The sequence below is a fragment of the Trichomycterus rosablanca genome, chromosome 2 (assembly GCF_030014385.1).
Source record: "Trichomycterus rosablanca isolate fTriRos1 chromosome 2, fTriRos1.hap1, whole genome shotgun sequence".
NCBI lineage: Eukaryota > Metazoa > Chordata > Actinopteri > Siluriformes > Trichomycteridae > Trichomycterus > Trichomycterus rosablanca.
The window spans coordinates 57,521,481-57,546,943 of record NC_085989.1 but is presented as its reverse complement, the minus strand read 5'-3'; the positions used below and the strand labels follow the sequence as shown (position 1 = coordinate 57,546,943).

The 25,463-nt window shown below is 42.1% G+C and overlaps 1 protein-coding gene across 1 annotated transcript in view; it reads right to left on the bottom strand.

Moving 5' to 3' along the window:
- LOC134336136 (zinc finger protein 271-like) overlaps window positions 1-25,463 on the bottom strand; it is a 33,227-nt gene that overhangs the window by 1,774 nt on the left and 5,990 nt on the right. Inside the window, exons 2-6 of the mRNA XM_063018833.1 lie at window positions 13,142-13,257; window positions 12,807-12,926; window positions 9,781-11,010; window positions 9,060-9,064; window positions 55-256 (exon numbers count right to left, since the gene is read on the bottom strand). Of these exons, the coding sequence (XP_062874903.1) occupies window positions 55-256; window positions 9,060-9,064; window positions 9,781-11,010; window positions 12,807-12,926; window positions 13,142-13,247 (1,663 nt within the window). The 5' untranslated portion in view covers window positions 13,248-13,257. The remainder of the gene's footprint in view (window positions 1-54; window positions 257-9,059; window positions 9,065-9,780; window positions 11,011-12,806; window positions 12,927-13,141; window positions 13,258-25,463) is intronic.

Below are 25,463 nucleotides of genomic sequence, written 5' to 3'. Positions count from 1 at the left end.
AGCACTGATAGGGTTTCTCTTCGATGTGAGTGCGCTGGTGTATTTTAAGATGACTGTGTCTATTAAAACTCTTCCCACACTCGGAACACTGGTACGGTTTCTCACCCGTGTGAGTGCGTATATGGATTTTGAGATGACTCTGTTGATTGAAGCTCTTCCCGCACTGCGAGCACTGATACGGCCTCTCTCCGGTGTGAATGCGCTGGTGTTTCTTGAGAATGCTCTGTCGATTAAAACTCTTCCCGCACTGTGAGCACTGATACGGCCGTTCGCCGGTGTGAATGCGCTGGTGTACCTTGAGATTGCTCTGTTCGTTGAAACTCTTCCCGCACTGCGAGCACCGATACGGTTTCTCTCCGGTGTGAATGCGCTGGTGAGTTCTGAGATGACTCTGGGAGCTAAAGCACTTCCCACAATCCAAGCAGACGTTCCTTTCTTTCTGTTTTCGTCCGAGTGAGGCGTTTATGTCGACAGTACCGGAGGACGTTTGCTGATCACCGGAGCTACTGGTGGGCGTCAGATCCTCACGTTCGGTCTCTGTGATGTTCACCAGCGCATCATATGTGTCACTGTGGCAAAAGTCGTGGTGATTGTGGAGGTGATTTTGGGTTGTGGTGGAACGTGGACACGAGGAGCAGGAGGAATCGTCGTTCAGTTCTGAAACAGAAAATAATAAAATACATTTATATTAGTACAAGTTATAAACAAAACCACCTGCTTGTTTCTACACTCACTGTCCATTTTATCAGCTCCACTTACCATATAGAAGCACTTTGTAGTTCTACAATTACTGACTGTAGTCCATCTGTTTCTCTACATGCTTTGTTGCCCCCTTTCATGCTGTTCTACAATGGTCAGGACCCCCACAGGATCACCACAGAGCAGGTATTATTTAGGTGGTGGATCATTCTCAGCACTGCAGTGACACTGACATGGTGCTGGTGTGTTAGTGTGTGTTGTGCTGGTATGAGTGGATCTAAACACCTCACTGTCACTGCTGGACTGAGAATAGTCCACCGACCAAAAATATCCAGCCAACAGTGCCCCGTGAGCACTGATGAAGGTCTAGAAGATGAGCGACTCAAACAGCAGCAATAGATGAGCGATCGTCTCTGACTTTACATCTACGAGGTGGACCGACTAGGCAGGAGTGTCTAATAGAGTGGACAGTGAGTGGACACGGTGTTTAAAACCTCCAGCACAACACACACTAACACACCAGCACCATGTCAGTGTCACTGCAGTGCTGAGAATCATCCAGCACCTAAATAATACCTGCTCTGTGGGGGTCCTGATCATTGAAGAACAGCATGTAGAGAAACAGATGGACTACAGTCAGTAATTGTAGAACTACAAAGTGCTTCTATATGGTAAATGGACAGTGAGTGTAGAAACAAGGAGGTGGTTTTAATGTTATGGCTGACTGGTGTATAATGCCTATGGAATTTACCTTCATATTCAGGTTCCTCCTTCTTAACGATCGTTATCTGGAACCCGTCACAATGTTGGTCCTCTGGTGAGAGGTGTTCCTCAGAGGAGTCGTGGTCCACAGGGAGAAAGGATCCTTCACCTGAAATTCCATCAGATTATGAAGAAACTCAACACCTGGAGGAACTGTAGGGTTGTGGACGATATGGTACAGTACGGGTTCTAATCCCTTATTTCCACTGATTAGTGACCCAAATACTAACCACACTGTACTGTACCTCACTGTCTGGTAAAAAAGTGGCATCATGCTCCACATTTACTTACAGAAATATCCGTCATCTTCATCTTCTTCCTTTTTAATGATTATCTTTTGGAATCCTTCATGCTGTAGATGGACGGGGGTGACGATCCCCTCTTCTGCTGACTGCATTATTAAAATTCTAAGAGCCAGACAGACAGAGATACTTTATTTATCTGCAATGGGAAATTGCAGCAGTCAACATCACACTTAACACTAAACATAAACATTCAACTGGGTGCACGTTGACTCCTTTAACTGGCTGTTGTTTATGCTGTGAGGCTGTGGACAGGGTGAAAACAATTAAACTACTATGAAGCCGGGTAGCATCTGGCAGAAAAGACTTCCAATAGAACTTGTTAGAGCGTCTTATGCCAGGTTCACTCTACACGACTTTCCAAGTCATCAGGACGCTGTACAGTTCTCACTACACGACTGGATCTCTTGTAATCGGGAGTCTTTCAGGTCGGTGTGTATTTCACACTACACGACTGATGGGTGATAGGGGGTCATGCACTACACCATCTATCACCGACTGGAATCGCAGGCGAGCTTCTCTGGTCTCCCAAACTACGTTCTGTCACGAAAACAAACGTGAGAAGTGACGAGGGGTTTAATGATACCACGTCCAGAAATGCAGAAATCAAGGAGGAAAAATAAATGAATCTGAGTGGATTTGGCAACACGACCAGCAGGGTTTGTTCTGTATTGAGTTGGAGGTTAATAAATATTGTTTGCAATGCAGCGTGGGTGTTTTGTAGAGAACGATCAGGTCAGAAATACTGTAAAACTTGTGTGTGTGCTGATGTATTCTGATATAAACTATATCATCCCCCTGTCCCACCTGTTTACACTCCTCCCCTGCATTTCATTTCACCCCGTATCCTGCGTTCTCATTGGCTGTTCGACACAGCACTCATTGCCAGTCGGGCAACTCAGATCCAGATATCTGACATGCTAGATACAGTGTATCACAAAAGTGAGTACACCCCTCACATTTCTGCAGATATTTAAGTATATCTTTTCATGGGACAACACTGACAAAATGACACTTTGACACAATGAAAAGTAGTCTTTGTGCAGCTTATATAACAGTGTAAATTTATTCTTCCCTCAAAATAACTCAATATACAGCCATTAATGTCTAAACCACTGGCAACAAAAGTGAGTACACCCCTTAGTGAAAGTTCCTGAAGTGTCAATATTTTGTGTGGCTACCATTATTTCCCAGAACTGCCTTAACTCTCCTGGGCATGGAGTTTACCAGAGCTTCACAGGTTGCCACTGGAATGCTTTTACACTCCTCCATGACGACATCACGGAGCTGGCGGATATTCGAGACTTTGCGCTCCTCCACCTTCCGCTTGAGGATGCCCCAAAGATGTTCTATTGGGTTTAGGTCTGGAGACATGCTTGGCCAGTCCATCACCTTTACCCTCAGCCTCTTCAATAAAGCAGTGGTCGTCTTAGAGGTGTGTTTGGGGTCATTATCATGCTGGAACACTGCCCTGCGACCCAGTTTCCGGAGGGAGGGGATCATGCTCTGCTTCAGTATTTCACAGTACATATTGGAGTTGGTGTCCCTCAATGAAATGTAACTCCCCAACACCTGCTGCACTCATGCAGCCCCAGACCATGGCATTCCCACCACCATGCTTGACTGTAGGCATGACACACTTATCTTTGTACTCCTCACCTGATTGCCGCCACACATGCTTGAGACCATCTGAACCAAACAAATTAATCTTGGTCTCATCAGACCATAGGACATGGTTCCAGTAATCCATGTCCTTTGTTGACATGTCTTCAGCAAACTGTTTGCGGGCTTTCTTGTGTAGAGACTTCAGAAGAGGCTTCCTTCTGGGGTGACAGCCATGCAGACCGATTTGATGTAGTGTGCGGCGTATGGTCTGAGCACTGACAGGCTGACCCCCCACCTTTTCAATCTCTGCAGCAATGCTGACAGCACTCCTGCGCCTAGCTTTCAAAGACAGCAGTTGGATGTGACGCTGAGCACGTGCACTCAGCTTCTTTGGACGACCAACGCAAGGTCTGTTCTGAGTGGAACCTGCTCTTTTAAAACGCTGGATGATCTTGGCCACTGTGCTGCAGCTCAGTTTCAGGGTGTTGGCAATCTTCTTGTAGCCTTGGCCATCTTCATGTAGCGCAACAATTCGTCTTTTAAGATCCTCAGAGAGTTCTTTGCCATGAGGTGCCATGTTGGAACTTTCAGTGACCAGTATGAGAGAGTGTGAGAGCTGTACTACTAAATTGAACACAACTGCTCCCTATGCACACCTGAGACCTAGTAACACTAACAAATCACATGACATTTTGGAGGGAAAATGACAAGCAGTGCTCAATTTGGACATTTAGGGGTGCAGTCTCTTAGGGGTGTACTCACTTTTGTTGCTGGTGGTTTAGACATTAATGGCTGTATATTGAGTTATTTTGAGGGAAGAATAAATTTACACTGTTATATAAGCTGCACACAGACTACTTTTCATTGTGTCAAAGTGTCATTTTGTCAGTGTTGTCCCATGAAAAGATATACTTAAATATCTGCAGAAATGTGAGGGGTGTACTCATTTTTGTGATACACTGTATATTTCTTCAGTCGCCGAGTGCTCGGATCGAGTTGTTGAACAGTTCACACACAGTGATTGAGAGCCGAGTTTCGATCGCAGGGCGAACGCCGAGTTGCTCCCGAGCCGGCAAATCTAGCGCCGACCAGTCGCCGAGCGAGAATCAGGGCAGACATCGTGTAGTGTGAAGCAGGCATAAGAGGAACAAAGCTGTGTTGTAGTAGTAGTAGTAGCAGCATTATTTAAATTTTATGTTAATAATAATACACAAAAAACGAATCAGGGAACTTTTTTGCAGGCCCGAAGGGGAAAATGTTGTCAGCAGAACTTAACACATCAGACAAACAATAATTGAACAGAACAGTTTGCAGTCTCAAGATTTCCTTTATTAGCCGCTCAGGTGGCACTGAATTTCTGAGTACGTGGTATCGAATCCAGCTCTGCTTCCCCGGTTCGAGGCTGGGCGGCTGTATGAGCGACGATTGGCCGGTTGCTCAGTTGGACAAAGAACCGGATGTGGGTCTCTCTCTGTCAGAATGCGATTACGAGCTCTGCCGGCTGATTAGAGGCGCCTGCACAGAGATGAGGAAGAGTGCCCTTAGGGTGTGTCTCTCCGCATGCAACGCTAGGTGGCGCCAAACTCATCGATGTGTGGGTGGCAAAAGGCATCCGGCTGCTGCTCATATGTCGGAGGGGATACGGGTTAGCTTCGATCTCCTCGGTCAGGGCAGGGTTCGGCATAGACAGAGAGGAAGCACGATGCAAACTGAACAATTGGATGTGCTAAAGGGGGAAAAAAAGGGGAAAAAATTTAAAAAAATAAAATAAAATAAAATAATTTAAAAAAAGATTTCCTTTATTATTCTTGTTGTTGTTTTTACTTCCACGGTGTAAAGTAATTCACTCAATCACGGCCCAAATGCAAACACACAAAAGCATTTCTGGCTCTATCTTCAATCATGTGTCTCTCATCTCACCAGTTGGTGCCAGTTAGTCATGGAACTAACTGTGAGTAAATGTTAAAAGATGCTTAATAGAGATGTAACGATGCACCAATACACCGTTAAAAATCGATGCATTTGCCGCTCAGGTGGCGCAGCGGTAAAAAGAAACGCGCTGCAACCAGGGCTGGATTCTGAGAAGCGTGGTATCGAATCCAGCCTTGCTTTACCGGTTCGAAGCCGAGTGGCTATATGAGCAACGATTGGCCGGTTGCTCATGTGGGGGGTGGGACAAAGAACCGGATGTGGGTCTCTCTCTGTCAGAATGCGATCGCGTTCTCTGCCGGCTGATTGGAGGCGCTTACACAGAGATGGGAGAGGGTGCCCTTAGGGTGTGTCTCTCCGCATGCAACGCTGGGTGGCGCCAAACTCGTCAATGTGTGGGTGGCAAAGATGCATCCGGCTGCTGCTCGTGTTTCGGAGGGGATACGGGTTAGCTTCAATCACCTCCGTCAGGGCAGGGTTCAGCATAGACAGAGAGGAAGCACGATGCTAATTGAACAATTGGATGTGCAAAAAGGGGAGGAAAAGGGGTAAAAATTTACATCGGTAATTCAAGTAAAATGAATCGATATTCACTTTAAACAGCGAAGGGCACTCGCGCTAGCCACTTCGCCTGGTTGCCAAATCGGCCTTGTTCAAAATGGGTGAAAATTCAAAGGTTGCGGTTGTGATTCGTGCCTAACCTGGCAACCCTGTCACTACACAGTTCTAGAAAAAAGGTGGAGGACGCCCCCTCCTCTTTAAAATCAGAAGAGTGGCAGCATTCTGGCTTTCTCAAGACGTGTACAAAGATCGTGTACAAAACAACAGGATACTGAACTACACAAATAGCACAACGAACGTGATAAACGTCTAAACCAGAACCACAGCGAGAAGCTCCGGTCAGCCCGCGTGAGCGAAAATCACAAAACGAGTACGACAGCAAGAGAGATTACGAGGTGCATTGGTATTTTTAATGGTAATAGATACGAGGCCATTGGGACTTTGATTGTTGGTTAACACGCTGGAGCCTAAATACAGGCATATTTATATTTATTTATAAAATTTCATTTTAGTTTTTTTACACAGAATGTGAAATGTGAGGGGAAATGTGCAGCATTGTTTTGATTGTTATTTATTTAGATCAATAAAAGATAAGCACACATACAGCATTCTATTTTATTTTTAAAGAGAAGTAATAAAAGGAAACTTTGTCATAATTTGTCTTCAATTTCATTTTGTTTAAAAAATCGGGGGGAAAATCGTATCGTGAACCGTATCGCATCGTGGGTGGAGTGTATCGTTACATCCCTAATGCTTAAAGATCCACTGCTGTTCTTCCACTATGCAGATAGAATCATACTCCGATCCTGCTCAGCTCCTCTGGAATCCAGATTTGTTTGTTTGTTTGTTTATTAGGATTTTAACGTCATGTTTTACACTTTGGTTACATTCATGACAGGAACGGTCGTTTATCTTCACACAAGATTCATCAGATCACAAGGTTACATCAGACACAGTCATGAACAATTCAGTATCTCCAGTTCACCTCACTTGCACGTCTTTGGACTGTTGGAGGAAACCGGAGCTCCCGGAGGAAACCCACACGGACACGGGGAGAACACGCAAACTCCACACAGAAAGGACCGCCCCGCCCCGCCCGGGGATCGAACCCAGGACCTTCTCGCTGTGAGGCGACAGCGCTACCCACTTAATAAAACGTTCATACAACCATAAGGGAACGTTCAGAAGACATTATTTTGAACGTTAAATTATGGTTGCAAATGAGGTTTAGGTAACGTTCTATGAACGTTTTCATAACTTTAAAAAAACGTTCTGAGAACGTCAAGAAAACGTTGAGGGAACATTCCAATGCAACGTTCCCTCAACCAAAATGGAACGTTTGGGGAACGTTCTCAGAACGTATTTTTGATAGCTGGGAAACGACTTAAACTCTAGTGTGAGTAACTGTTTTGTATTGTATTTTATTAGTATTGTAATAGTTGTTTTTAATCACAGAAAACTGCAAAAAAAACCGTAATCTTATGTGTTTGTGTAACATTGTAAACCAACAAGTAAACAAAACAAAAAAAACTCCTGATGTGTTTTGTAGAAATGTTTAAAAATGATTAAATAAGGAAGAAACGCTAAATCAGTTCAGCTCAATCGATTCATTTTGCCGAGTGAGTTCAAATGAATCGGTTCATCCGCACTGAATCATGTGTGATTCCGAGAGTTAGCGGAGCAGCTAGCAGTCTGTGCGGTCAATGAGACTAGAGTGAAAACGCCACAAATCCTCGCAGTGATGTTTAATTATAAACCCCAGTGTTATTATTAATCAACACGTAGTTAATAATGAAAGTGTAATGAATATATACATCTAGTTTACTTACATAGAACTAACGTTAGCACAAACACATGAACCGCTGATGTAGCAGCTCCTGCTTCTTCTCTTCTTCTTTACACTGAGGTGGTTCATCTGAAACGTTTAGTTTATTACCGCCCCTACTGGAAGTGCTGATCTGAACCCCCAGCCTTTTAGAAGATGGAATCATTCATTCATTGTCTGGTCAGGGTTGCGGTGGGTGCATTTCCCTGGGCGAAAGGTAGGAAACACCCTGGACAGGTCACCAGTCCATCACAAGGCAAACACACACTCCCTGAAGCCATAACATTAAAACCGCCTCCTTGTTTCTACACTCACTGTCCATGTTATCAGCTCCACTTACCATATAGAAGCACTTTGTAGTTCTACAATTACTGACTGTAGTCCATCTTCTTCATCCATTATTTAGGTGGTGGATGATTCTGAGCACTGCAGTGACACTGACATGGTGGTGGTGTGTTAGTGTGTGTTGTGCTGGTATGAGTGGATCTAAACGCCTCACTGTCACTGCTGGACTGAGAATCGTCCACCGACCAAAAACATCCAGCCGACTGCGCCCCGTGACCACTGATGAAGGTCTAGAAGACGAGCGACTCAAACAGCAGCAATAGATGAGCGATCGTCTCTGGGTGGACCGGCTAGGTAGGAGCGTCTAATAGAGTGGACGGTGAGTGGACACGGTGTTTAAAACCTCCACTCATACCAGCACGACACACACTAACACACCACCACCATGTCAGTGTCACTGCAGTGCTGAGAATGATCCACCACCTAAATAATACCTGCTCTGTGGTGGTCCTGACCATAACAAAGCATGTAGAGAAACAGATGGACTACAGTCAGTAATTGTAGAACTACAAAGTGCTTCTACATGGTAAGTGGAGCTGGTGGGGGGTTGAGTTCATGTCGTGGAGGAGCATCAACCATCAGGGAATCCTTGGAGAAAATATCACGCATTCTGTAAGGAACCTAAAGACTGTATATCTTGAAATCCAGCCAGGCTTGGTTTAGAAGAACTCCTGGAATAACAGTTGCCTGACTTAGGTTGAACCAAGGATGGATTAAGGATAGTCTGGGCCCCTGGGCAAAGAGTTGAATCGCTGAATCGCATATTTGGAACAAAACGTCTGTTATGAAATATGGTAGCTTGCCTGGCAATTTGTAGGTCCCTAGAAAGTCAGGAGCCATGGTAAACGACTTCTATGGAAGTCAAGGGCCCCATAGCAGGGGCCCTCGTGATCAAGGGCCCTCTAATGGTATGCCCTGCTCTTCTCTAGGGCCCCTTGGTAGGGGCTCTCATAACCAGGGCCCTCTAAAAATATGCCCCCCTCTTTCCTAGGACCCCTAATAGCCAGAAGTCGAAGTCAGAGCAGTGCCACAACGCCTCATCCATTTTCATAAGGGGCCCAAAAGCATGGCTAGGGGCCCCAAAAGCATGGCTAGGGCCCCCAAGAGGCCCTGGGGTCAAAGTCCCTAATAGTCAGAGGATCCTTAAAATGGAGGGCCCTCGGAAATAAAAATATATTGTATCATAAATGTTGATAGGCATCGCAAAATGTTTTGGGCCAGGGCCCCCCCGGGGCCCCCTGACCTCAAGGGCCCCTGGGCGCTGGCCCCACTGGCCCGGTCAGTAATCCAGCCATGGGTTGAACCCCATGAAAAGTCTGGTGGAATTTGATGAATGTGGTAGCAGAATGCAAACCCAAGAACATTAGTGGGCTGGAGGTCATAAGAATGGGCAAAGATTCCTCAGGAATGCTGCCAGAAGCATCTATTGAAATAAATGAAAACATAGTTAACAGTGAATGAGAGTGAATGATGAATCTGAGAGTAGCGAGTGTGTTTAAATACTTATTTTTTATTTCTCATGTTGCTGAGGGTGTATTAAAGGTGGAATCTGCTTCGTATCATGTGGCTGTGTGTAGTATAACAGTTACTAAATGTAATAAACATCACAACTGCTGCTTTATTAATGAGAACACGTGTCCTGGGTGTCGGGTAAATGTGGTATAAATAAGGTAAACAGGAGGTTTATTTATTCACACTTGTGTCTCTTAAGTGTTGATACATAAGCAAAGCAGAGTCCACACTGCAAACAACAGTAGGGTTTCTCTCCGGTGTGAATGCGCTGGTGTCGTTTAAGATGACCCTTTTTATTAAAGCTCTTCCCGCACTGCGAGCACTGATACGGTTTCTCCCCGGTGTGAATGCGCTGGTGTATTTTGAGATCCCCTTTCTGATAGAAGCTCTTCCCGCACTTCGAGCACTGATAGGGTCTCTCTCCGGTGTGAATGCGCTGGTGTGTTTTCAGATCCCCTAGCTGATGAAAACTCCTCTCGCACTGCGAGCACCGGTACAGTTTCTCTTCGAAGTGAACGCGCTGGTGGGTTTTGAGATAGCTCAGTATGTTGAAGCTCTTCCCGCACTGTGAGCACTGGTAGGGCTTCTCTCCGGTGTGAATGAGCCGGTGCTTTTTGAGAGCGCTTTGCTTACTGAAACACTTGCCGCACTCCGTGCACCGATAGGGTTTCTCTCCAACGTGAATGCGCTGGTGGATTTCGAGATGACTCTCCTCATTGAAGCACTTCCCACACTGCAGGCACTGGTACGGTTTCTCTCCGGTGTGAATGCGCTGGTGCCTGTTGAAAGTGCTCTTGTCGGTAAAACTCTTTCCGCACTGTGGCTGCGTGCAGACGTAGGGTTTCTCTCCGGTGTGAATGCGCTGGTGTATTTTGAGGACACCTTGATCGTTAAAGCTCTTGCCACACTGCGGGCAACGGTACGGTTTCTCTCCGGTGTGAATGCGCTGGTGCTTGTTGAGATGAGACCGCTGATTGAAGCTCTTCCCGCACTGCGAGCACTGAAACGGCTTCTCTCCGGTGTGAATGCGCCGGTGGATTTTCAGATCCCCCGGTCGATTAAAACTCTTCCCGCACTGCGAGCACTGATAGGGTCTCTCGCCGGTGTGAATGCGCTGGTGTAGTTTGAGATGACTGTGCTGATTGTACCGCTTCCCACACTGTGAGCACTGGTAGGGCTTCTCTCCGGTGTGAATGCGCTGGTGAGTTTTGAGATGACTGTGTGTGTTGAAGCTCTTCCCACACTGTGAGCACTGATACGGTTTGTCTCCGGCGGGACTGAGAGAGGAGCTAACGCTGACGGTAACGGAGGACGTTTGCTGATCACCGGAGCTTCTGGTGGGCGTCAGATCCTCACGTTCGGTCTCAGATTTCACCAGCGCATCATCATATTCGTCAGTGTAGTAGCTCTCATGTTGGTTCGTATGGGAAAGTGGATCAAAGGACCAGGAGAAATGATCGCTTATGGTTTCTAAAGCAAGAAAACAATCAAACGGAGAAATAAAATACAGTTAAAACACTAAAAACTATAAAAGAATATTAAATCTTTATTTGACCCAAACTGTGATCTAATAACAAAGTAATGTAACTTAATGCATCCACACATTAACCAACAGAGCTCGGAAAGATACACGATACTGCCAAAAGTATTCACTCCCCCACCCAGATCAGTGATTTCAGGTGTTCCGATCACTTCCATGACCACAGGTGTATAAAACCGAGCACCTGGGCATGCAGACTGCTCCTACACACATTAGTGAAAGAACGGGTCGCTCTCAGGAGCTCGGTGAATTCCAGCGTGGTACCGTGATGCCACCTGTGCAACAAGTCCAGTGGTGAGATTTCCTCACTACTAAATATTCCACAGTCGACTGTCAGTGCTGGTATAACAAAGTGGAAGCGATTGGGAACGACAGCAACTCAGCCACCAAGTGTTACCACGTAAAATGACAGGGCGGGTCAGCGGATGCTGAGGAACATAGTGCGCAGAGGTCACCAACTTTCTGCAGAGTCCATCACTACAGAGCTCCAAACTTCATGTGGCCTTCAGATGAGCTCAGGAACAGTGTGTAGAGCTTCATGGAACGGGTTTCCATGGTCGAGCAGCTGCATCCAAGCCACTGGACTCTAGAGCAGTGGAGACGTGTTCTCTGGAGATCCGATGGATGAGTCTGGGTTTGGCGGTTGCCAGGAGACGGTACCTGTCTGACTGTATTGTACCGAGTGTAAAGTGTGGTGGAGGGGGGATTATGGTGTGGGGGTGTTTTTCAGGAGTCGGGCTCGGCCCCTCAGTTCCAGTGAAAGGAACTCTTAATGCTTCAGCGTACCAAGAGATTCTGGACAATTTCATGCTCCCAACTTTGTGGGAACGGTTTAGGGATGGTCCCTTCCTGTTCCAACACGACTGCTCACCAGTGCACAAAGCACAAGCTCCATAAAGACGTGGATGAACCAGTCTGGTCCTGACATCAACCTGATAGAACACCTTTGGGATGAATTAGAGCGGAGACTGTGAGCCAGGCCTTCTCGTCCAACATCAGTGTTTCCATAAACACACTCCTAAACCTTGTGGAAAGCCTTCCCAGAAGAGTTGAAGCTGTTATAGCTGCAAAGGGTGGCGACATCATATTAAACCCTGTGGATTAAGAATGGGAGTCACTCAAGTTCATATGTGTGTGAAGCGAATACTTTTGGCACTATAGTGTAGATCCGGTCATTCCATTCCAATTAATTCAATTATTAATAAACATGCATTTCAGGAATTCAGGCCTGCAACACATTCCAAAAAAAGTTGGGACAGCAGCAGTTTAGTGCTAGTAATGAGGTGAAAACACTAAATAATGATGTGATGATGTAAACAGGTGATTGTGATCATGGTTTGGTACAAAAGCAGCATCCAGGAAAGGCTGAGAGTCTCTGATGAGTAAAGATGATCAGAGGATCCAGTTTGTCCACAAATGTGTGAGAAAATGATTGAAATGTTTAAAAACAATGAACCTCAAAGAACGATTGGAAGGGATTTGCATGTTCTCCCTCTACAGTGCAGAATATCATTAAACCATTCAAAGAATCAGGAGGAATTTCAGTGTGTAAAGGTCGAGGGCGCGAGATTAATCTGAACGCTCGTGATCTTCCATCCCTCAGACGGCGCCGCATCAAGAACCTCCACTCAACACTAGCTGATAGAACCACATGGGTGAGCACTGCAATAGACACAATTTACTCCTTATGAAATATGTTATTTTGTTCATGATAACAGTGTCTCACCTTCATCTTCAGGTTCTTCCTTCTTCACAGGCTTCATCTGGAAACCTCCACGCTGCTGGTCCACTGGTGAGAGGTCTTCCTCAGAGGTGACGAGTTCCACAGGGATGATGGATCCTTCATCTGAAATTACATCAACATGTGGAGAAGAACTGAAGGTTGTGGGTTTGATTTAGACTGAACACTTAAATCCAGACTGAAGTGTAGCAGCACAGGTTCTAATCCCATTATCCACATGTTCTTATTGTTTCCACTAATCAGTGACCCCAGTACTAACCACACTGTACTGTACTACACTGTCTGGTGATAAAGTGTCATACAACTTCATAATTACTTACAGTAGTAATCGTCATCTTCATCTTCTTCTTTTTTAATTATTATTCTCTGAAACTCCTCATGTTGTAGATCCACAGGGGCGACGTCTCCCTCTTCTGCTGACTGCATTGTTAGAGGTCTAATAAACAGACAGATGATTCGCTTCATGTCTTCTCGGTGTACACAAGCAACACAATAAATCCACCCAGGTATAAACACCCCACATATTTAAACAATTACACAGTGCAACAGCATTATACATTCACATAAACATATGATAATAATAATAATAATAAGGTACACTTATATAGCGCCCTAGACAAAACCCAAGGTCGCTTTACACACGCAAGTATCGATCACACAGAAGTAGCAGAACATGAAGTGAGAAAGTGCTGAGAGAAAAGGTGAGTCTTTAGGAGAGCTTTAAATTCAGAGAGAGAGAAAAGGTGAGTCTTTAGGAGAGCTTTAAATTCAGAGAGAGAGAAAAGGTGAGTCTTTAGGAGAGCTTTAAATTCAGAGAGAGAGAAAAGGTGAGTCTTTAGGAGAGCTTTAAATTCAGAGAGAGAGAAAAGGTGAGTCTTTAGGAGAGCTTTAAATTCAGAGAGAGAGAAGAAGTGAGTCTTTAGAGAGCTTTAAATTCAGAGAGAGAGAAAAGGTGAGTCTTTAGGAGAGCTTTAAATTCAGAGAGAGAGAAAAGGTGAGTCTTTAGGAGAGCTTTAAATTCAGAGAGAGAGAAAAGGTGAGTCTTTAGGAGAGCTTTAAATTCAGAGAGAGAGAAAGGTGAGTCTTTAGGAGAGCTTTAAATTCAGAGAGAGAGAAAAGGTGAGTCTTTAGGAGAGCTTTAAATTCAGAGAGAGAAAAGGTGAGTCTTTAGGAGAGCTTTAAATTCAGAGAGAGAGAAAAGGTGAGTCTTTAGGAGAGCTTTAAATTCAGAGAGAGAAAAGGTGAGTCTTTAGGAGAGCTTTAAATTCAGAGCGAGAGAAAAGGTGAGTCTTTAGGAGAGCTTTAAATTCAGAGAGAGAGAAAAGGTGAGTCTTTAGGAGAGCTTTAAATTCAGAGAGAGAGAAAAGGTGAGTCTTTAGGAGAGCTTTAAATTCAGAGAGAGAGAAAAGGTGAGTCTTTAGGAGAGCTTTAAATTCAGAGAGAGAGAAAAGGTGAGTCTTTAGGAGAGCTTTAAATTCAGAGAGAGAGAAAAGGTGAGTCTTTAGGAGAGCTTTAAATTCAGAGAGAGAGAAAAGGTGAGTCTTTAGGAGAGCTTTAAATTCAGAGAGAGAGAAAAGGTGAGTCTTTAGGAGAGCTTTAAATTCAGAGAGAGAGAAAAGGTGAGTCTTTAGGAGAGCTTTAAATTCAGAGAGAGAGAAAAGGTGAGTCTTTAGGAGAGCTTTAAATTCAGAGAGAGAGAAAAGGTGAGTCTTTAGGAGAGCTTTAAATTCAGAGAGAGAGAAAAGGTGAGTCTTTAGGAGAGCTTTAAATTCAGAGAGAGAGAAAAGGTGAGTCTTTAGGAGAGCTTTAAATTCAGAGAGAGAGAAAAGGTGAGTCTTTAGGAGAGCTTTAAATTCAGAGAGAGAGAAAAGGTGAGTCTTTAGGAGAGCTTTAAATTCAGAGAGAGAGAAAGGTGAGTCTTTAGGAGAGCTTTAAATTCAGAGAGAGAGAAAAGGTGAGTCTTTAGGAGAGCTTTAAATTCAGAGAGAGAGAAAAGGTGAGTCTTTAGGAGAGCTTTAAATTCAGAGAGAGAGAAAAGGTGAGTCTTTAGGAGAGCTTTAAATTCAGAGAGAGAGAAAAGGTGAGTCTTTAGGAGAGCTTTAAATTCAGAGCGAGAGAAAAGGTGAGTCTTTAGGAGAGCTTTAAATTCAGAGAGAGAGAAGAAGTGAGTCTTTAGGAGAGCTTTAAATTCAGAGAGAGAGAAAAGGTGAGTCTTTAGGAGAGCTTTAAATTCAGAGAGAGAGAAAAGGTGAGTCTTTAGGAGAGCTTTAAATTCAGAGAGAGAGAAAAGGTGAGTCTTTAGGAGAGCTTTAAATTCAGAGAGAGAGAAAAGGTGAGTCTTTAGGAGAGCTTTAAATTCAGAGAGAGAGAAAAGGTGAGTCTTTAGGAGAGCTTTAAATTCAGAGAGAGAGAAAAGGTGAGTCTTTAGGAGAGCTTTAAATTCAGAGAGAGAGAAAAGTGAGTCTTTAGGAGAGCTTTAAATTCAGAGAGAGAGAAAAGGTGAGTCTTTAGGAGAGCTTTAAATTCAGAGAGAGAGAAAAGGTGAGTCTTTAGGAGAGCTTTAAATTCAGAGAGAGAGAAAAGGTGAGTCTTTAGGAGAGCTTTAAATTCAGAGAGAGAGAAAAGGTGAGTCTTTAGGAGAGCTTTAAATTCAGAGAGAGAAAAGGTGAGTCTTTAGGAGAGCTTTAAATTCAGAGAGAGAAAAGGTGAGTCTTTAGGAGAGCTTTAAATTCAGAGAGAGAAAAGGTGAGTCTTTAGGAGAGCTTTAAATTCAGAGAGAGAGAAAAGGTGAGTCTTTAGGAGAGCTTTAAATTCAGAGAGAGAGAAAGGTGAGTCTTTAGGAGAGCTTTAAATTCAGAGCGAGAGAAAAGGTGAGTCTTTAGGAGAGCTTTAAATTCAGAGAGAGAGAAAAGGTGAGTCTTTAGGAGAGCTTTAAATTCAGAGAGAGAGAAAAGGTGAGTCTTTACGGAGAGCTTTAAATTCAGAGAGAGAGAAAAGGTGAGTCTTTAGGAGAGCTTTAAATTCAGAGAGAGAGAAAAGTGAGTCTTTAGGAGAGCTTTAAATTCAGAGAGAGAGAAAAGGTGAGTCTTTAGGAGAGCTTTAAATTCAGAGAGAGAGAAAAGGTGAGTCTTTAGGAGAGCTTTAAATTCAGAGAGAGAGAAAAGGTGAGTCTTTAGGAGAGCTTTAAATTCAGAGAGAGAGAAGAAGTGAGTCTTTAGGAGAGCTTTAAATTCAGAGAGAGAGAAAAGGTGAGTCTTTAGGAGAGCTTTAAATTCAGAGAGAGAGAAAAGGTGAGTCTTTAGGAGAGCTTTAAATTCAGAGAGAGAGAAAAGGTGAGTCTTTAGGAGAGCTTTAAATTCAGAGAGAGAAAGGTGAGTCTTTAGGAGAGCTTTAAATTCAGAGAGAGAGAAAAGGTGAGTCTTTAGGAGAGCTTTAAATTCAGAGAGAGAGAAAAGGTGAGTCTTTAGGAGAGCTTTAAATTCAGAGAGAGAGAAAAGGTGAGTCTTTAGGAGAGCTTTAAATTCAGAGAGAGAGAAAAGGTGAGTCTTTAGGAGAGCTTTAAATTCAGAGAGAGAGAAAAGGTGAGTCTTTAGGAGAGCTTTAAATTCAGAGAGAGAGAAAAGGTGAGTCTTTAGGAGAGCTTTAAATTCAGAGAGAGAGAAAAGGTGAGTCTTTAGGAGAGCTTTAAATTCAGAGAGAGAGAAAAGGTGAGTCTTTAGGAGAGCTTTAAATTCAGAGAGAGAGAAAAGGTGAGTCTTTAGGAGAGCTTTAAATTCAGAGAGAGAGAAAAGGTGAGTCTTTAGGAGAGCTTTAAATTCAGAGAGAGAGAAAAGGTGAGTCTTTAGGAGAGCTTTAAATTCAGAGAGAGAGAAAAGGTGAGTCTTTAGGAGAGCTTTAAATTCAGAGAGAGAGAAAAGGTGAGTCTTTAGGAGAGCTTTAAATTCAGAGAGAGAGAAAAGGTGAGTCTTTAGGAGAGCTTTAAATTCAGAGAGAGAGAAAAGGTGAGTCTTTAGGAGAGCTTTAAATTCAGAGAGAGAGAAAAGGTGAGTCTTTAGGAGAGCTTTAAATTCAGAGAGAGAGAAAAGGTGAGTCTTTAGGAGAGCTTTAAATTCAGAGAGAGAGAAAAGGTGAGTCTTTAGGAGAGCTTTAAATTCAGAGAGAGAGAAAAGGTGAGTCTTTAGGAGAGCTTTAAATTCAGAGAGAGAGAAAAGGTGAGTCTTTAGGAGAGCTTTAAATTCAGAGAGAGAGAAAAGGTGAGTCTTTAGGAGAGCTTTAAATTCAGAGAGAGAGAAAAGGTGAGTCTTTAGGAGAGCTTTAAATTCAGAGAGAGAGAAAAGGTGAGTCTTTAGGAGAGCTTTAAATTCAGAGAGAGAGAAAAGGTGAGTCTTTAGAGAGCTTTAAATTCAGAGAGAGAGAAAAGGTGAGTCTTTAGGAGAGCTTTAAATTCAGAGAGAGAAAAGGTGAGTCTTTAGGAGAGCTTTAAATTCAGAGAGAGAGAAAAGGTGAGTCTTTAGGAGAGCTTTAAATTCAGAGAGAGAGAAAAGGTGAGTCTTTAGGAGAGCTTTAAATTCAGAGAGAGAGAAAAGGTGAGTCTTTAGGAGAGCTTTAAATTCAGAGAGAGAGAAAAGGTGAGTCTTTAGGAGAGCTTTAAATTCAGAGAGAGAAAAGGTGAGTCTTTAGGAGAGCTTTAAATTCAGAGAGAGAGAAAAGGTGAGTCTTTAGGAGAGCTTTAAATTCAGAGAGAGAGAAAAGGTGAGTCTTTAGGAGAGCTTTAAATTCAGAGCGAGAGAAAAGGTGAGTCTTTAGGAGAGCTTTAAATTCAGAGAGAGAGAAAAGGTGAGTCTTTAGGAGAGCTTTAAATTCAGAGAGAGAGAAAAGGTGAGTCTTTAGGAGAGCTTTAAATTCAGAGAGAGAGAAAAGGTGAGTCTTTAGGAGAGCTTTAAATTCAGAGAGAGAGAAAAGGTGAGTCTTTAGGAGAGCTTTAAATTCAGAGAGAGAGAAAAGGTGAGTCTTTAGGAGAGCTTTAAATTCAGAGAGAGAGAAAAGGTGAGTCTTTAGGAGAGCTTTAAATTCAGAGAGAGAGAAAAGGTGAGTCTTTAGGAGAGCTTTAAATTCAGAGAGAGAGAAAAGGTGAGTCTTTAGGAGAGCTTTAAATTCAGAGAGAGAGAAAAGGTGAGTCTTTAGGAGAGCTTTAAATTCAGAGAGAGAGAAAAGGTGAGTCTTTAGGAGAGCTTTAAATTCAGAGAGAGAGAAAAGGTGAGTCTTTAGGAGAGCTTTAAATTCAGAGAGAGAGAAAAGGTGAGTCTTTAGGAGAGCTTTAAATTCAGAGAGAGAGAAAAGGTGAGTCTTTAGGAGAGCTTTAAATTCAGAGAGAGAGAAAAGGTGAGTCTTTAGGAGAGCTTTAAATTCAGAGAGAGAGAAAAGGTGAGTCTTTAGGAGAGCTTTAAATTCAGAGAGAGAGAAAAGGTGAGTCTTTAGGAGAGCTTTAAATTCAGAGAGAGAGAAAAGGTGAGTCTTTAGGAGAGCTTTAAATTCAGAGAGAGAGAAAAGGTGAGTCTTTAGGAGAGCTTTAAATTCAGAGAGAGAGAAAAGGTGAGTCTTTAGGAGAGCTTTAAATTCAGAGAGAGAGAAAAGGTGAGTCTTTAGGAGAGCTTTAAATTCAGAGAGAGAGAAAAGGTGAGTCTTTAGGAGAGCTTTAAATTCAGAGAGAGAGAAAAGGTGAGTCTTTAGGAGAGCTTTAAATTCAGAGCGAGAGAAAAGGTGAGTCTTTAGGAGAGCTTTAAATTCAGAGAGAGAGAAAAGGTGAGTCTTTAGGAGAGCTTTAAATTCAGAGAGAGAGAAAAGGTGAGTCTTTAGGAGAGCTTTAAATTCAGAGAGAGAGAAAAGGTGAGTCTTTAGGAGAGCTTTAAATTCAGAGAGAGAGAAAAGGTGAGTCTTTAGGAGAGCTTTAAATTCAGAGAGAGAGAAAAGGTGAGTCTTTAGGAGAGCTTTAAATTCAGAGCGAGAGAAAAGGTGAGTCTTTAGGAGAGCTTTAAATTCAGAGAGAGAGAAAAGGTGAGTCTTTAGGAGAGCTTTAAATTCAGAGAGAGAGAAAAGGTGAGTCTTTAGGAGAGCTTTAAATTCAGAGAGAGAGAAAAGGTGAGTCTTTAGGAGAGCTTTAAATTCAGAGAGAGAGAAAAGGTGAGTCTTTAGGAGAGCTTTAAATTCAGAGAGAGAGAAAAGGTGAGTCTTTAGGAGAGCTTTAAATTCAGAGAGAGAGAAAAGGTGAGTCTTTAGGAGAGCTTTAAATTCAGAGAGAGAGAAAAGGTGAGTCTTTAGGAGAGCTTTAAATTCAGAGAGAGAGAAAAGGTGAGTCTTTAGGAGAGCTTTAAATTCAGAGAGAGAGAAAAGGTGAGTCTTTAGGAGAGCTTTAAATTCAGAGAGAGAGAAAAGGTGAGTCTTTAGGAGAGCTTTAAATTCAGAGAGAGAGAAAAGGTGAGTCTTTAGGAGAGCTTTAAATTCAGAGAGAGAGAAAAGGTGAGTCTTTAGGAGAGCTTTAAATTCAGAGAGAGAGAAAAGGTGAGTCTTTAGGAGAGCTTTAAATTCAGAGAGAGAGAAAAGGTGAGTCTTTAGGAGAGCTTTAAATTCAGAGAGAGAGAAAGGTGAGTCTTTAGGAGAGCTTTAAATTCAGAGAGAGAGAAAAGGTGAGTCTTTAGGAGAGCTTTAAATTCAGAGAGAGAGAAAAGGTGAGTCTTTAGGAGAGCTTTAAATTCAGAGAGAGAGAAAAGGTGAGTCTTTAGGAGAGCTTTAAATTCAGAGAGAGAGAAAAGGTGAGTCTTTAGGAGAGCTTTAAATTCAGAGAGAGAGAAAAGGTGAGTCTTTAGGAGAGCTTTAAATTCAGAGAGAGAGAAAAGGTGAGTCTTTAGGAGAGCTTTAAATTCAGAGAGAGAGAAAAGGTGAGTCTTTAGGAGAGCTTTAAATTCAGAGAGAGAGAAAAGGTGAGTCTTTAGGAGAGCTTTAAATTCAGAGAGAGAGAAAAGGTGAGTCTTTAGGAGAGCTTTAAATTCAGAGAGAGAGAAAAGGTGAGTCTTTAGGAGAGCTTTAAATTCAGAGAGAGAGAAAAGGTGAGTCTTTAGGAGAGCTTTAAATTCAGAGAGAGAGAAAAGGTGAGTCTTTAGGAGAGCTTTAAATTCAGAGAGAGAGAAAAGGTGAGTCTTTAGGAGAGCTTTAAATTCAGAGAGAGAGAAAAGGTGAGTCTTTAGGAGAGCTTTAAATTCAGAGAGAGAGAAAAGGTGAGTCTTTAGGAGAGCTTTAAATTCAGAGAGAGAGAAAAGGTGAGTCTTTAGGAGAGCTTTAAATTCAGAGAGAGAGAAAAGGTGAGTCTTTAGGAGAGCTTTAAATTCAGAGAGAGAGAAAAGGTGAGTCTTTAGGAGAGCTTTAAATTCAGAGAGAGAGAAAAGGTGAGTCTTTAGGAGAGCTTTAAATTCAGAGAGAGAAAAGGTGAGTCTTTAGGAGAGCTTTAAATTCAGAGAGAGAGAAAAGGTGAGTCTTTAGGAGAGCTTTAAATTCAGAGAGAGAGAAAAGGTGAGTCTTTAGGAGAGCTTTAAATTCAGAGAGAGAGAAAAGGTGAGTCTTTAGGAGAGCTTTAAATTCAGAGAGAGAGAAAAGGTGAGTCTTTAGGAGAGCTTTAAATTCAGAGAGAGAGAAAAGGTGAGTCTTTAGGAGAGCTTTAAATTCAGAGAGAGAGAAAAGGTGAGTCTTTAGGAGAGCTTTAAATTCAGAGAGAGAGAAAAGGTGAGTCTTTAGGAGAGCTTTAAATTCAGAGAGAGAGAAAAGGTGAGTCTTTAGGAGAGCTTTAAATTCAGAGAGAGAGAAAAGGTGAGTCTTTAGGAGAGCTTTAAATTCAGAGAGAGAGAAAAGGTGAGTCTTTAGGAGAGCTTTAAATTCAGAGAGAGAGAAAAGGTGAGTCTTTAGGAGAGCTTTAAATTCAGAGAGAGAGAAAAGGTGAGTCTTTAGGAGAGCTTTAAATTCAGAGAGAGAGAAGAAGTGAGTCTTTAGGAGAGCTTTAAATTCAGAGAGAGAGAAAAGGTGAGTCTTTAGGAGAGCTTTAAATTCAGAGAGAGAGAAAAGGTGAGTCTTTAGGAGAGCTTTAAATTCAGAGAGAGAGAGAAAAGGTGAGTCTTTAGGAGAGCTTTAAATTCAGAGAGAGAAAAGGTGAGTCTTTAGGAGAGCTTTAAATTCAGAGAGAAAAGGTGAGTCTTTAGGAGAGCTTTAAATTCAGAGAGAGAAAAGGTGAGTCTTTAGGAGAGCTTTAAATTCAGAGAGAGAGAAAAGGTGAGTCTTTAGGAGAGCTTTAAATTCAGAGAGAGAGAAAAGGTGAGTCTTTAGGAGAGCTTTAAATTCAGAGAGAGAGAAAAGGTGAGTCTTTAGGAGAGCTTTAAATTCAGAGAGAGAGAAAAGGTGAGTCTTTAGGAGAGCTTTAAATTCAGAGAGAGAGAAAAGGTGAGTCTTTAGGAGAGCTTTAAATTCAGAGAGAGAGAAAAGGTGAGTCTTTAGGAGAGCTTTAAATTCAGAGAGAGAGAAAAGGTGAGTCTTTAGGAGAGCTTTAAATTCAGAGAGAGAGAAAAGGTGAGTCTTTAGGAGAGCTTTAAATTCAGAGAGAGAGAAAAGGTGAGTCTTTAGGAGAGCTTTAAATTCAGAGAGAGAGAAAAGGTGAGTCTTTAGGAGAGCTTTAAATTCAGAGAGAGAGAAAAGGTGAGTCTTTAGGAGAGCTTTAAATTCAGAGAGAGAGAAAAGGTGAGTCTTTAGGAGAGCTTTAAATTCAGAGAGAGAGAAAAGGTGAGTCTTTAGGAGAGCTTTAAATTCAGAGAGAGAGAAAAGGTGAGTCTTTAGGAGAGCTTTAAATTCAGAGAGAGAGAAAGGTGAGTCTTTAGGAGAGCTTTAAATTCAGAGAGAGAGAAAAGGTGAGTCTTTAGGAGAGCTTTAAATTCAGAGAGAGAAAAGGTGAGTCTTTAGGAGAGCTTTAAATTCAGAGAGAGAGAAAAGGTGAGTCTTTAGGAGAGCTTTAAATTCAGAGAGAGAAAAGGTGAGTCTTTAGGAGAGCTTTAAATTCAGAGAGAGAGAAAAGGTGAGTCTTTAGGAGAGCTTTAAATTCAGAGAGAGAGAAAGGTGAGTCTTTAGGAGAGCTTTAAATTCAGAGAGAGAGAAAAGGTGAGTCTTTAGGAGAGCTTTAAATTCAGAGAGAGAGAAAAGGTGAGTCTTTAGGAGAGCTTTAAATTCAGAGAGAGAGAAAAGGTGAGTCTTTAGGAGAGCTTTAAATTCAGAGAGAGAGAAAAGGTGAGTCTTTAGGAGAGCTTTAAATTCAGAGAGAGAGAAAAGGTGAGTCTTTAGGAGAGCTTTAAATTCAGAGAGAGAGAAAAGGTGAGTCTTTAGGAGAGCTTTAAATTCAGAGAGAGAGAAAAGGTGAGTCTTTAGGAGAGCTTTAAATTCAGAGAGAGAGAAAAGGTGAGTCTTTAGGAGAGCTTTAAATTCAGAGAGAGAGAAAAGGTGAGTCTTTAGGAGAGCTTTAAATTCAGAGAGAGAGAAAAGGTGAGTCTTTAGGAGAGCTTTAAATTCAGAGAGAGAGAAAAGGTGAGTCTTTAGGAGAGCTTTAAATTCAGAGAGAGAGAAAAGGTGAGTCTTTAGGAGAGCTTTAAATTCAGAGAGAGAGAAAAGGTGAGTCTTTAGGAGAGCTTTAAATTCAGAGAGAGAGAAAAGGTGAGTCTTTAGGAGAGCTTTAAATTCAGAGAGAGAGAAAAGGTGAGTCTTTAGGAGAGCTTTAAATTCAGAGAGAGAGAAAAGGTGAGTCTTTAGGAGAGCTTTAAATTCAGAGAGAGAGAAAAGGTGAGTCTTTAGGAGAGCTTTAAATTCAGAGAGAGAGAAAAGGTGAGTCTTTAGGAGAGCTTTAAATTCAGAGAGAGAGAAAAGGTGAGTCTTTAGGAGAGCTTTAAATTCAGAGAGAGAGAAAAGGTGAGTCTTTAGGAGAGCTTTAAATTCAGAGAGAGAGAAAAGGTGAGTCTTTAGGAGAGCTTTAAATTCAGAGAGAGAGAAAAGGTGAGTCTTTAGGAGAGCTTTAAATTCAGAGAGAGAGAAAAGGTGAGTCTTTAGGAGAGCTTTAAATTCAGAGAGAGAGAAAAGGTGAGTCTTTAGGAGAGCTTTAAATTCAGAGAGAGAGAAAAGGTGAGTCTTTAGGAGAGCTTTAAATTCAGAGAGAGAGAAAAGGTGAGTCTTTAGGAGAGCTTTAAATTCAGAGAGAGAGAAAAGGTGAGTCTTTAGGAGAGCTTTAAATTCAGAGAGAGAGAAAAGGTGAGTCTTTAGGAGAGCTTTAAATTCAGAGAGAGAGAAAAGGTGAGTCTTTAGGAGAGCTTTAAATTCAGAGAGAGAGAAAAGGTGAGTCTTTAGGAGAGCTTTAAATTCAGAGAGAGAGAAAAGGTGAGTCTTTAGGAGAGCTTTAAATTCAGAGAGAGAGAAAAGGTGAGTCTTTAGGAGAGCTTTAAATTCAGAGAGAGAGAAAAGGTGAGTCTTTAGGAGAGCTTTAAATTCAGAGAGAGAGAAAAGGTGAGTCTTTAGGAGAGCTTTAAATTCAGAGAGAGAGAAAAGGTGAGTCTTTAGGAGAGCTTTAAATTCAGAGAGAGAGAAAAGGTGAGTCTTTAGGAGAGCTTTAAATTCAGAGAGAGAGAAAAGGTGAGTCTTTAGGAGAGCTTTAAATTCAGAGAGAGAAAAGGTGAGTCTTTAGGAGAGCTTTAAATTCAGAGAGAGAGAAAAGGTGAGTCTTTAGGAGAGCTTTAAATTCAGAGAGAGAAAAGGTGAGTCTTTAGGAGAGCTTTAAATTCAGAGAGAGAGAAAAGGTGAGTCTTTAGGAGAGCTTTAAATTCAGAGAGAGAGAAAAGGTGAGTCTTTAGGAGAGCTTTAAATTCAGAGAGAGAGAAAAGGTGAGTCTTTAGGAGAGCTTTAAATTCAGAGAGAGAGAAAAGGTGAGTCTTTAGGAGAGCTTTAAATTCAGAGAGAGAGAAAAGGTGAGTCTTTAGGAGAGCTTTAAATTCAGAGAGAGAGAAAAGGTGAGTCTTTAGGAGAGCTTTAAATTCAGAGAGAGAGAAAAGGTGAGTCTTTAGGAGAGCTTTAAATTCAGAGAGAGAGAAAAGGTGAGTCTTTAGGAGAGCTTTAAATTCAGAGAGAGAGAAAAGGTGAGTCTTTAGGAGAGCTTTAAATTCAGAGAGAGAGAAAAGGTGAGTCTTTAGGAGAGCTTTAAATTCAGAGAGAGAGAAAAGGTGAGTCTTTAGGAGAGCTTTAAATTCAGAGAGAGAGAAAAGGTGAGTCTTTAGGAGAGCTTTAAATTCAGAGAGAGAGAAAAGGTGAGTCTTTAGGAGAGCTTTAAATTCAGAGAGAGAGAAAAGGTGAGTCTTTAGGAGAGCTTTAAATTCAGAGAGAGAGAAAAGGTGAGTCTTTAGGAGAGCTTTAAATTCAGAGAGAGAGAAAAGGTGAGTCTTTAGGAGAGCTTTAAATTCAGAGAGAGAGAAAAGGTGAGTCTTTAGGAGAGCTTTAAATTCAGAGAGAGAGAAAAGGTGAGTCTTTAGGAGAGCTTTAAATTCAGAGAGAGAGAAAAGGTGAGTCTTTAGGAGAGCTTTAAATTCAGAGAGAGAGAAAAGGTGAGTCTTTAGGAGAGCTTTAAATTCAGAGAGAGAAAAGGTGAGTCTTTAGGAGAGCTTTAAATTCAGAGAGAGAGAAAAGGTGAGTCTTTAGGAGAGCTTTAAATTCAGAGAGAGAGAAAAGGTGAGTCTTTAGGAGAGCTTTAAATTCAGAGAGAGAGAAAAGGTGAGTCTTTAGGAGAGCTTTAAATTCAGAGAGAGAGAAAAGGTGAGTCTTTAGGAGAGCTTTAAATTCAGAGCGAGAGAAAAGGTGAGTCTTTAGGAGAGCTTTAAATTCAGAGAGAGAGAAAAGGTGAGTCTTTAGGAGAGCTTTAAATTCAGAGAGAGAGAAAAGGTGAGTCTTTAGGAGAGCTTTAAATTCAGAGAGAGAGAAAAGGTGAGTCTTTAGGAGAGCTTTAAATTCAGAGAGAGAGAAAAGGTGAGTCTTTAGGAGAGCTTTAAATTCAGAGAGAGAGAAAAGGTGAGTCTTTAGGAGAGCTTTAAATTCAGAGAGAGAGAAAAGGTGAGTCTTTAGGAGAGCTTTAAATTCAGAGAGAGAGAAAAGGTGAGTCTTTAGGAGAGCTTTAAATTCAGAGAGAGAGAAAAGGTGAGTCTTTAGGAGAGCTTTAAATTCAGAGAGAGAGAAAAGGTGAGTCTTTAGGAGAGCTTTAAATTCAGAGAGAGAGAAAAGGTGAGTCTTTAGGAGAGCTTTAAATTCAGAGAGAGAGAAAAGGTGAGTCTTTAGGAGAGCTTTAAATTCAGAGAGAGAGAAAAGGTGAGTCTTTAGGAGAGCTTTAAATTCAGAGAGAGAGAAAAGGTGAGTCTTTAGGAGAGCTTTAAATTCAGAGAGAGAGAAAAGGTGAGTCTTTAGGAGAGCTTTAAATTCAGAGAGAGAGAAAAGGTGAGTCTTTAGGAGAGCTTTAAATTCAGAGAGAGAGAAAAGGTGAGTCTTTAGGAGAGCTTTAAATTCAGAGAGAGAGAAAAGGTGAGTCTTTAGGAG